The 13,247-nt window shown below is 32.4% G+C and overlaps 1 protein-coding gene across 4 annotated transcripts; it reads left to right on the forward strand.

Moving 5' to 3' along the window:
- The first annotated feature begins 12 nt into the window (after positions 1-12).
- REV7 (DNA-binding HORMA family protein) lies at positions 13-7,378 on the forward strand. 4 transcript variants are annotated; one of them, XM_085745191.1, is made up of 6 exons: positions 13-70; positions 165-245; positions 1,065-1,180; positions 2,972-3,161; positions 5,477-5,695; positions 6,935-7,378. In XM_085745191.1, the coding sequence occupies exons 1-5, from the start codon at positions 40-42 to the stop codon at positions 5,674-5,676; spliced, it is 618 nt and encodes a 205-aa protein (XP_085601317.1). In that variant the 5' UTR covers positions 13-39; the 3' UTR covers positions 5,677-5,695; positions 6,935-7,378. The 4 variants fall into 4 exon arrangements, with proteins under 4 accessions (XP_085601317.1, XP_085601318.1, XP_085601319.1 ...); XM_085745192.1 differs by having other exon boundaries at positions 5,477-5,690; XM_085745193.1 differs by having other exon boundaries at positions 1,068-1,180.
- Positions 7,379-13,247: the final 5,869 nt, after the last annotated feature.

The raw sequence follows: 13,247 nt of genomic DNA on the forward strand, positions 1-13,247 counted from the left end.
GAAATTAGAATTGAAAATTGAACATGGGGATTTTTTGTAATGGAGCGAAGAGAGAATCAAACTCCACAAGGTTTGAAATTTAGCAAATAAAGTTTTGATTTTGATTTTGATTTTGAATTTGATTATTGTGTTTTAGTACTGATTAAGAATGATTAATGTTGCAGGGCAAATAGGTCGGGTTTTGGTTGAATTTTTGGAAGTTGCTATTACCTCTGTTGTTTTTCTTAAAGGGATTTATCCTCAAGGTTTGTTCTTTCTTTCATCGCCAACATGTTTATAAATTGTCGCATATAAGATATTGTTGGATTTGTCTAGATGAATATTTTCAGAATATACTTTATATAATTTTTGTTAATAGATAATTAAAGATATTAAAGATCAGAATTAAGCATTCGTACGTGTAAAACAGTCAACTAGGTCACTCATTTTAGGACGGACGAGTAGAGTTAGCTATATTCAATGTATTAAGTTAGTCTCTAGATTGTTATCATCTATCATATTTTTTGTTAAGGATAAGTTAGGCTTAGCCCAAATTTTAAGATGGTATGATAGCCTATCCAAAATCTTTTGAGGCTCCTGCTATCAATTAACGCTACCGGGCCACTTGGGTTGGGTCTCACTCCAAATGTCCAATAATGGGTATGAGTGCGTGTGTTAAGAGTCTGACATTGGATGAGATAATACTTAAACTTGAGTTTGTAAGTGAGTGTAGTCCTCACCATGTAAGCCATTTTTTAAGGATAAGTTATTCCCTCCCAAAATTTTAAGAATTTTGAATATGGAGCCACTATTTTGACAGATTTAGAATAGTTTATGAACTTTTTATTATATTTCTGAAGTTTAAGTACCAAATAGGAGAAAATGATAAGTTTAATTTAGGCACCTTCAATAAGTTTAATTTAGGTACTCTTTTATGTTTGTTTGGGTGCTTGAAAAAATAAGAAGCAATGATTTTTGGCTGCACAGTGCAATTTTATGTTATTGTATGTACATTCCTTTTAGTTTATTTGATAACTGAACAGAATAAATGATTGGAATTGATTTTTGTTATTTTGGTTATGGAGAAGGTGCTTTTGAGAGGGCAAGGTATATGAATGTGGTGGTCCAAAGGGCTTGTCATCCTCAGCTTAGATATTACATACATGCCACTGTTACAGGACTTCTTCCCTTTATACAAAAGGTTGGTCTTTTTTAATAGTTTAATTTTTTTTCACTCATCCTAATATGTGTCATGCTTTGGAATTTGAATGATAGAATATAGGTTGCTTCAAATGTGATGTAGGATTCAGATATATCTTAAATGAGTATATTGTGCATGTTATTTGGTGATGGAGATTTGTTATTGTTTCATTGTTGGTGATGGCAACCCATTGTCGAAGTTAGAGGGTTAGGACTTATTAATTATTGAGAAAAGAGGAGATGCACCGTTTGTGTAAACTAGTTTTACACTGACGTCCAAATCAACTATTTTGCAGTTATTTTTATATTGTGGTAACAAAGTGGGCTTAGATGGCAATTTCATGAGTTCTAATTGGATGTTGGTGTAAAACTATTTTACATCATTGCATGTCCATTAAACTCTTAAATATTATAGTTTCTGATTAACCTGGAGGTTTGGTCTTAGAGCTTTTCGCACCCCCACATGCCTACCTACAATAATCTCAACTTGGAGGGGGAAAAGGAAGGTGCTTCCCTAGCTACAACAACCATTTACCATAAGATCAGTACCTCAATTACAGTGTCTTTTACTCAGGGACATAGTCACATAATTCGCTCCTGGAACCGCTAATTACTGCGTGCCGGTTCGCACAAAGGTGAGAAGTTTTCAAAATAGGGCAGTTTATGAATAGTAAACCTAAGGAAGCTGAAAGAGTTAATTGAAAGAAAACACTTGTCAAAGGAAAAAGACCAAAGTAGGGTGAGAGAGAACCTTAAGGTGTAAAGTTATAACCTTAGGAAGATAAGCAGTGCTGCAAACATATGCATTATGTTGAATACATTAGAATTTCAAGGCTTAGAGTGACTGAACTATATGCATTATGTTGTTTATTCCATATGGATAAACACTAATGATTCCATCTATTTCATTTTTATTAATGATATTTTATATCATTCAATTATAGTTTTTAATTAGATAAAAAAGTTTGGTAATATTCTTTGGTGTATGAGAACTCTTATGAACCCAAAATTATTGACAGTATACCCTCCACGTATCGGATACTTAATAGGCAGCATATCGCATAACCATACCATGTACCAAAGAGAATTGAGAACCCAGTGAATTTGGGCATAGGGAATGTTGCATTTGTTAGGTAGGAATTCAAATCTCAAAACACTGAATTTCTTTGGCTCCAATAATTTTGTGGAAAAGTTTTTTCTTTATCTCATATAGTAAGGTAAATTCTCTGAAACTATCAATCCGACACCTTTTTTCACTTTGTTTTTTTTTTTTTTAAAAAATACTTGTACAAGAAATAGTGATAAAAAAATAACTTTGTTGTTTTCACTGTTTCCTTTACAATTGTTTGAGACAGAAAAGCAAAGTGAAAACAATGAGACGGTTTTGTAATTAAAATGAAAAACAGAAAAGACTTTATAGCCAAACAGACACTTAGATTTATCATGTTTCTTTTATCATCGGTGTTTATAGCTATGTTTCAGATGTCTTCTATAAGACCGCTGCAATCATAGTACAATCTTTTTCTATAAAAAGTTTGCTGGGTGAAAAAGGCTATGTTAGAATATACGCATTTATGTTTAGATTATTAGCACTTATCGGTGTTATGTTGATGATATGCTAGGGGTTAGGCTATTAGTTATTGTCCAATTACATCCTATCGTGTAGCGTCTAGCTCATGCGCACAATTTCACTTGTACACTTTGTAATAAAAATAAAAAGTGCTCTCCCAGATCTTTTACACAGGCTGCTATCTTTGTTTTGCTGATTTGTTCATTACCTTCCATTTACTAGGGGATGGTTGAAAGAATAGCTGTTATTTTCTTCAATGCTGATAATGTTCCTCTCGAGAAATTTGTTTTCAAGCTTGCAATGAACCTCTCCTATAGTTCAGCTGTGGAAGAGGTTGATCTTCAGCTCTCTCTCAGATCATTTATGAGCAAGCTGTCAATCTCAGAATCTCTAACTAAGAAGCTGCCTCCTGGTAAGGACAGAACATAGCCCGTTTGTTACAAATTAATTGAGAGAAAAATGTTTCAGTTGTTTTGATTGTGCCTGTTTAAGCTTTTTAAATTAACCAGAATTTAAAAAAAAAAATGTTTTTTTTCTTTAGAAATGAGAAGTTGTTTTGTAGGTTTTGAAAAAAATCTGATTTTAATGAGTGTCGTTGATGCGAGAGAAGATTAAAAAACTGATTTTCGCTATTATAAACAAACACAAATTAGCTTTTGCTTCACATAAAATATCTAGATTATTTTATCTAATACTCCATAATCACCTTTGTTTTGATTTAAATCTTAAACAAACAGGCTCATAATTATTCTGCAAAGAGCTCTGTTTCTCTTTTTCTTGTCTTTCTCTGTGGTTAATTGTATTTTTAATCTCTCTGCTATACGGTCAAGACATGGTTTTGCTTCCTGTAGAAAAAATAAGTTCCACATCGAATAAAATAGAGAAAGCTAAAGTGTTTATAAGCAAGGTGAGGTGAAGTCCAATTGATTTAGACCGTTTGGACCTCGGAACCGCATGGCTTGATAATTAGAGCCCAATATACAAACACTTCTCCAATTGGGCCTATGCTAAAAACCAAACATGATATCTGAGCCTGATGGCCTGATAACTTGTATCAATCCAAACTAATAGATAGAAAATGGGCCTCTAAGACTCAAGAAGTACAAGACTAGGCAAGCTAAAAATATCAATAAGCCGATGGCCTTTAAGATTTGGACCAGTTTTATCCATCCGGATGGGAAAAAACATCATTTTATCCAATTTTATCCATCCGGATGCGGGAAATAACGGTATAATTCTCACATCAGATATCATGTAGTAGATAATGCTAAAGTTCAATTAGTTTAGACCTTTTAGATCATAGAGTCACCAAGCTTTGATCACTAGAGCCCAATCTACAAACACTCCTCCAGTTAGGCAGTATGGTAAAGATCCAACAATGCCCAATAATTTCTCCAGTAATGAAATCCTCAATTTTTGGTTGAAAATTTAGGTCCTTCTGTTGTTCGGCCATCCAATTACCTATAGAACTAGTTATGTGGCCAACAATTTACATACATGAATTTACTATTAAGTAAAGGAAGTTAATTTATTTAAATGTGTTATTTTATATTTAATCTATTTATTTTGAGGAGTTTAAATAGACTAAAGTCACTTATGGGTCCATTGAGATCACAACTCGGTAAATTGTCATGCCGTGTATACAAATCGTTTGCCACGTCATCAGGTCATTACACTTGTGAGTAACTGAACAATAAAAATACAGACATAATTTTCAATTAAAACTGAGGATTTGATTGCTTCAAACAAATGAGGGACCTAAAGTGTAATTATGGTTTTCTTTTTAGGTTTTTTCTCGTACTTTTCTTGCTGTAAATTTGCAATAATCCCATATCTCATCATCCGTTACAGTTCGTATAGATTGCTAGTTTAGAATCAATTAGATTGCTAGTTTAGAATCAATTGGAAGTAGTTTGCCAATTTTTGTAGTGTGTGTGTTTGTGGGGAGTCCGGGTATGCTCCATTTACCATATGCTCCATTTACCTCATTTAGGGTCTTGGATGAATGACATGTGTTAAAAAATGATTCAATGGTTCAGATTTAAAATAAACAAAATATCTATTTTTTTAATAAATAAAAAAATATAGAGAATAATTTGCAACGCTTCCTCTTTCTCTAATTTACTGCCGCAACTCTTTTTTACCGTCATATTTTGCCGACATCACAAAACCGCTATACAAAAACTGATTCTCCGATTTAAAATCTGAACCGGAATCAGATTTGGTTCTTGATCCTGAACCGGATCCTAAATCCCAGCTTCCGTTTGAAGAATTCACCGGAGTAACACCTGATGTAACATCAATTGTAACGAGAGATGAGAAAGAGGAAGGGCGTTGTCTCTATTTTTTTTTTATTAAAAAAATAAATGTTTTGTTTATTTTAAATCTGAACCATTGAATCCTTTTTTAACACGTCATTCATCCAAGACCCTAAATGGGGTAAATGGAGCATACCCGGACTCGTTTGTGTGTGTATAGAGGCTAAGGGCCTGTTTGGATTGACTTATTTGAGCTTCTCTATTGGCATAAACACTTGTTAGACTGTTTGGAAAAACAGATTATAGCTTATATGGAAACAGTTTGAATTTATTTTATATTTTATTATAGGAATAGATTATACTTCAGCACTTATATAATAAACATTTGTGCCGTAAACGCTTAATTAAACTATTTATCCAAACATTAGCTAAAACCTAGGTCAAAACTTATTGTGTCAACTCTAAACAGATTGCAGGTGGGAGATAACTGCTTACTTTCGATCCATTCCGGAGGCCGGTACAAGCAAGGAAGCAGACTTGTGGATCCCAACCGACACAAAGCAGTGGCAGCAACCTCCACTTATAACCCCTATCAAGTCAATGAGTAGTGAACCTTTGTGTTTGCAATTGTACTTGGAGCATCCATGCTTATCAGAATCTTTGCTTTGAGAAGGGAACTTCAAGTATGGTGAGAATACAGGGACAGCTTTTTTACTTGAAATTTAAATTGATGTTTTTTTTTCTTTTTGGTACTTTTTATTCATTTGATAATCAATATACTTTTACTAAAATAAAAATTGACTGTGTCTTCCACTAATCAAATCAATAGTTGCATTGTGAAGGTTGGTAGCTTAAAAACTACAAGCACAATTTTTAAATGGACGTAAAATATTATGAAGGTAATTAAATAAGAATAATATGAATTGTGAATAATACACCTATAATATGTACTACAAGATTGTAACAATTGCTCTATGTATTTTTGGATATGAAGTAATGGTATTGTCTAGATAATATTAGTTCTTTCCCAGTGTTGTCAAATAGTTGCTATAGCATCAATATAGCATAGTGCTGCGGGATTTGAACAATTCTGCAATACGATATTTAGTATATAGTGTTGTCAAATAGCGGCTATAGTGGTGCTATAGCACTGTAGCATAGCGAAATTGGAAGAAACTGCGATTTTCTGCAATCCAGGAACGACAACAATGATCTTTCCTGGAAAAGTTTGACAGAAGCATTCCTCATAAAAATTAGGTACATTTAGGAGAGTCAATTTTCTATTCTCTGGATAAGTGGTTCAGGTTGTAACCTATGTAGTGAAAACATGATATGTGCCATCATCAGGGCCGTCCCCGACAATTCGGAGGCCCCGTTATAATCTTGACAATTTTTCATTTAAAAATAACTGAAAAAAATCTAAAGACTTTTACCCACAGACAAATAGGCATTTACCTATGGATAATGCATAATTGATAGCAAAATTGATGTCTTTTAAACTTTTACCTAGGGAAAAAGAACATTTAGTGACGGATTTTGGCCGTAGGTACAAGTTTTTTTTTTTGTTTTTTCAAAATTTTGAGGCCCCTCTAAGTTTTAGGCCCTGTGCCAAGGGCCTTGATGCACTTGCACAGGGCCGGCCCTGGCCATCATCAAAGATAAATAGAGCAAATCTCTTTGATCATTACGGCCAACACCTCATGTGATTTAGTTATTGGTACAATTAAGTAGAACTCTCAATAAAGAATGTGGTACATGGGCCAGCCATTAGGGTCACTTGACAAGAATATGTCACCTTTTGAACAGTCCATGTAAACAAAACAAGATTTTCAATTTACTCATTTATATTATGTGATAAAGTTTAAAGTGTGTGGATACTACTATTGCAGATATCTATTGTTTCTGAAGCTTACTTTTAATCACACAGGAACACCTCATAATCATCTCAGTACACCTTTGTTTACACATGCAATGGTCATTATTGGGGGCTAGTGGTTAGAAGAAAGCATGTTCTCAATATGTGGAATATTAAAAGAACTTTTTACCAGCACTGGAGGGCCTCCATTGAACTCTCCCATAATGTAAAGTTGCTTACTTTTTGCTGTGATTTGAAGGTAGGAGAGAGAGGATTTTGATAATGTATTCTATGGATGGACACTGTAAAAGCACCATGGTTGATGTAGTCTCTTTCAGTTGGTTCAAATTGTGTTACTTGAGTACATGCTGTTAGAGAATTATTAATTTTGAAGAGCTTCTTTGGTTTAATAATATAGGCAGTAATATTTGTATGAATGTTTTATAATACTTTTAGAAATAGTTTATGATGTGTACACATACTAGAACTCAATTTAAATATATGCACTTAAACTAAGTTCACAGGTTGCATGTAAATTTTGAGTTTCGAGATCTTACGGGAACCCAATTCGAGTCCATTTATGTAAATTGAGTTCACGTATTTCGTGCAACATCCGAGCTTCTAGATCTTTCACAAAATCAGTCCAACCATGTTTACACAGACGTAGTTCAAATACGTTTATGCAAACTCAATTCAATTACCTTTGCATAGACTCAACTCGAATATGTTCATTGAAACTCAATACAAGTACGTTTAACGCAAACTTATTTAAATAATTTGAGCTTTTCAAAACTTGACTGAGGATGTAACTTGAAATTTTGGGGTGAGACTGGAAGTTTTCTTAAAGGAATCCTATACCATAACATGAAAAAGCAGTTACTATATGGGACACGCTCTTTGAACTTTTGTTACATCATCAATGAGAAACAAGATCATTGATTACGTGACTAGTTCAAATCAATGAAGAACCATGTTTTTTTTCTTTTTTCTTTTTAGGTAGACTTTTCTTTTTGCTTTGTATGAATTGAAAAAGAGACTAGTGCTTAAAGGTGTAAAATCAACTTAATAGATATCAGAGAATATGACTATATGAAATTCCATTTGGAGAGTTTATTTATAGTGTACATTGATTGAGAAGCCACTATAGGAACCGAATCCATTTTTGTGAATTTTCAATATGAACAAGAACAAGCTAGGGGCTCTTGCATGTTCTCTACAATGGTGCATTTGTGGTCATCCAAATTCTTCCACTTGGTGTCTTCATATGAATGTGATATGATACTTAATAGAATAAAGGAGCTTCTTTATTCCTTCCTACTATCAAATTTTTTAACTTGGTATATATTTATAGATATGCATGATTTGTCCACTTGAGGTACCAATGCCTTTTAATGTAATATCAGCAATTTAAAATGGTAGGTAATCAAAACTATAGTGACAAGTTATTTAGGGACGGGACCGCATTTGCAAGAGTGTGAACAACTACATTTGCTTATCGCAGGCAACTAGTTTATTCGGTGACTGCATTTTCAAGAGTATGAACAACTACATTAGTTTGTTAAGCGGAAACTCAACCGAAAAATTTTAGAATACTAGAAAGGAGGTCCTTACGTTTGTCTATTATATTGAGGTAGCAATGATGGTTGGTCTAAGCAGTAGTTAAGCTGATTTTCATTAAAAGTATAAGTTTTTATTAACTTGATTTCTTTTAAAAAAGCCTAAGTAGTAAATATGACTTGATTTCCTTTAAACAAAAAGATTTAGGCAGTACTCCACTTTAATATTTGATATTTCTCTTTTTGAAATAAAAAAATTTAGATGAGTTAAGTCTTGGCTCATCAAATTTTGGGTTAGAGTAGACCTCGACTAATTATTCACCAACAAGATTATAACGATCTCGACATAAGTTAAATCAACACTCTTATATGATATAAATCAACTTCTTACGAACTATATCAATCCCTCATTTTGATATTTCTAATAATAAAAACCCAAATGTTTTTGAACAATATAAGTGTGAAGTATCCTATCAGTTGTGATTTCTCAGGACACACTATTTATGCTTCTAATTCATCAAGAAAAATAATCAAATAACCTAAGTAATAATACCACATATTAATCCAATGGTAAAACACACTATTTTGGAGTTTACATTCTTGATAAAACAATTTTTGCTATCTTTCCTACCAGTTTTTGCATTTAGGGCTATGAATATTTAATACTGAACCATAAGTTTGGACCTATGCTTTTTTTTTTTTTTTTTTGAGAGAAGGTTTGGACCTATGCTTTAAAATTCACCTTTTTTTAAGCCTACACAAAAAAAAATGCATTGATTATGTATTGGTCTTATTCGATACATGTCATTTTCAGGTTTAAACCACTAGGATCTGTAACTAAAAGACACTCATTTCGATGTTATTTCGTGTCTGTTTTTATTATTAATTGACGTGTACATTTATGTCTGTCGCACACACTTTTTTGCTTCACATGCATGCATATCCATGATTGCATTTTATTTATTTATTTTTAGTTAGCAAGAAAACAAGGAAGTCTATTTCACCACCCTATATTGATCACCGACTTTGTATTTTACTGCATTTTTTCTCATCACTCATCATTTTAATGCATGCAATTATATTGTGCTTATCTTTAGATTTTAGTTGAGATATGTACAAGGAATTGTAACATCACCATTAAGACTCGTTTTCAAGATTGTGTGATCATCTTGAATTAGAGAAATTAGTGGGGGAGGAAATTTCCAATTATTTCCATCATCACATTAACAATATTCCTCTCAATTATATGTTATAGTACACCTATTTTTCTTTTCTTTTTTTGCAATTATATATTTAGGAAGGTAGAAATTTAATTGCCTTCTAGCCTTCTTTTGTCACATTTCTTGTCAATTTATGATGACAACAAACTAACACTACTCCAAGGAAGAGGCCAACAAATTATCTGCACCTTCATTTAATTTTATAATAATGTGTTATGTGTCATTATTAATTGCTGGCATATCACCCTTATATTATGACATCAATGAATGATAAGCACATGGAGAGTGTTAACCTCATACTACACATTCTGTGATGACAATGTAAAGTGGGGGCAATTTTAGCATGTGTAGTCACTATCTCTTATTCTATTATAAGGTTAAAAGAGTCAGATATTTTTAAAATGGGACATTGCTTGATCAAATAGGTCAGATTGTTAGTTTCTTATTCAAGTGGATCCTATTGTCAATGAGGCCCAATACATTACACCACACACCTATCCTACTTTTCTTCAATATGGCCCTATTAATTTGTTCTTACACAAGTGCAATAAACTAAACATTTTAGATAGTGTAAGATCATAATAATCTTCATGTGGTAAGTGTAGTTGATAGACTAAATAGACCTCAATTATGGGAAAGTAAAAGTAATGGCAATTGTAAATAATCGTAAGGTTAATCATGTTTTTAAATTTAGTCTCTCTAAAAAAATTACTATTTGTCGTCTACATCTTTTATAAAATAGGTGTTTTTAGTCTTTATGAAGGGATTAAAATCACTTGTTTTTATAAAAGGTAGGGACTAAACATTAATAAACTTTGTACAGAAACTAAAATCAGAAAATGAATAAGCTAAAGTGACTTAAAGTATATTTAACTCATAATTATATAATAAGTTTTTTAAAAATAATTCCTTTATAATTGATTTTTAAAATATCCTACTTTTTAAAAGGGATATTTACAAAAAGTAGGGTATTTAGAAAAAAGTATTTTTTTTTTTAAAAAAAAATAAATTTATTCAGCTAGAAGCCAATTCAATTCCAAGATGGGGTATATCAGCATTTAAGTCGCTATAACTTAATGGTGAAATATTATTACTCCCTCCGTTCCTTTTTAATTGTCACTTTTGCAAAATTCTTTTGTTTCTAATTAACTGTCACTTTCAAAGTTCAATGCAACATTAAATGTTGTTTTGCCTTTATTACCCTTGGTTATTTATTGCAGAGAGAGAAAGATATGAAAAGAAATATTAAATGTTGAAGGTTATAATAGGAAAAATATAAATTGTTGTATCAAAAGTAGTAAAATGTAATTGTTGTCTTGGTTTGTGTAAAAAACCCAAAAGTGACAATTAAAAAGGAACGGAGGGAGTATCTATTTATTGTATGGTAGGGTATCCTTGATCATACTAGGTCCAATTCAAGAGGAAACAACATATTTTACCAAGATCAAAATTAAGATGGAATTGGAACATGAAACATGTTACCATTTTTGTCCACATGCACTGAAAATAGTATGCCTAACAACCAAAAGTCTAAATTGAATTGAATGAGATGATGTTGCATTTTGATGTAAATTTTTTTATCTTTTCATTGATCCTCCACTGAATGATTACTGTATTGTGAATTGATTGGACATTCTAATAGTGGAAACAACATTAAGGAGGAGACATTACTTTAGTGTGAAAACACTGTAACCCCATTTTAAAAGCATGAGGGAAAAAGATGAAATTGATGGTTTACCTAAAATAATGTAACTATTTTCATGCCTTAATTATGATTTTACTTCTTTATTAATTCTTTGATTCTAAACAGACCAAAAAACTCGTTTAAATAAAAACAGACCAATTTTTTTTTTCGGACCAAAAAAAATGAAAGGGAAAAAATAGTAGCTAAAGTCATCGTAGAAAATCCTCAACTGAAAATTACTAGAGCCATATCAAATTGGTTTGTCAATTCCAACAACAAAAATTTTATGGTCCATTATCAATGTGGGCTTGATTTTGCTCACTCACCAAAAGTATGAAGAATTTTGCTCTCCACCCAGCACATTTTGCTCGCGCCCTGCATTGCTTCCAAATATACCCTTGCGTTAGTTAAGTCACGCAGCGTTTTTTAACTAACGCGCGTTGTAAGCAATGTGTGACTTAAGTCACGCACCACTGGCCTATGCGCGAGTTAACTCACGCACGTTGGCCGGTGGTCTGTCCTCAAGAACACACGTTTTTTGGACGGTGGTCAGGTTTTCAACCTTCAATCCACACGTTTTTAACAAACTTTACACGTTTTTTTTACCACATTTATGGTAGTTACAACCTAGGCTCCCTTTTCTACCCCATTTCTACCTATAAATACCCCTCCATACTTCCCTAATTCCTCACACCATATTACTTTCTCCCCCTCCTCACTCTCTCCCTCTATTTCGCTTCTTTCTCTTTTTTCTTTTCAATATTCTCTTTGGGGTAAAAAGTGATCAATTTTCGTCGGGGTAAAATAGTGAGTAGCCGACTTGGGGAAGTGATCGACCCATGGGATAATTTTAAACCTGCTTTTTTAACCGCAGAAACTTTTTACCGTGGGTAAAAAGAACTTCTTGTGGTAAAAAAAACCAGATTTAAATTTAGCCCAAGGGTTGATGATGTATTTTCCCCAAGAAGGCTGCTCACTATTTTACCCCACGAAGATTGATTACTTTTTACCCCAAGGAGAAAATAAGTAGATATAGTGAATAAGTTCAAACTTATTGTATGAATTATTGTAATGTATGAATTATTAATAAAATGAGATATTATTTATGCCTCAATTTTGTTCCTTTATTTTATATTTGCTTTTAGTTTCTAATGTTGTATTTACCTTTATTTATATTTGTATTTATTTAAAGAATAATATCGAATCAATAATTTAGAATAAAGTTAAGAAAATAATTTAGATTAATTTAAACAAAATAATTTCAAAATAAAGTTAATAAAATAATTTAGAATAGAGTTAATAAAGTTAAGAAAATAATTTAGAATAAAGTTAAGAAAATAATTTAGATTAATAATTTAGATTAATATAAACAAAATAATTTTGAATAAAGTTAATAACATAATTTGAAAATAGTAAATAAATTTAAAAAAAAAGTAGTCTTGCGCCACGTGACTTAACATGCACATTAATTTATACTTGCGCAAGTTAACTAGCGCAAGGGCATTTTGGGCATGGCTGCAGGGTGCGAGCAAAATGTGCTGGGTGGAGAGCAAAATTCAAGTATGAAAATTGTTCTTCTCTTAACAAAAAAATGTTTACTTCCATACAAACCGATTAAAATACCTCCCGCATGATTTAACTCACGTTCGGTAAGTTGAAATATAACCTACATGAGTTAACTCACGCTAGGGTTATGACCTACATATAAGTTAACTCACGTTGGGGTTATAACCTACATGAATTAACTCACGCTGGATTATAACCTGCGTGAGTTAACTCACGCAGGTAACACCTGCATGAGTTAACTCACACTGGAGTATTTTAATAGTTTGTATGAGAGTGAATGTTTTTTGCCGGGAGAAGAGCAATTTTCCAAAAGTATTGTAGACAGCACAATGTGATAAACTCTCTCATATTGATGATAA

The sequence above is a fragment of the Medicago sativa genome, chromosome 2, assembly GCF_051527215.1.
Source record: "Medicago sativa cultivar Bolivia chromosome 2, Bolivia_mono, whole genome shotgun sequence".
Classification (NCBI taxonomy): Eukaryota; Viridiplantae; Streptophyta; class Magnoliopsida; order Fabales; family Fabaceae; genus Medicago; species Medicago sativa.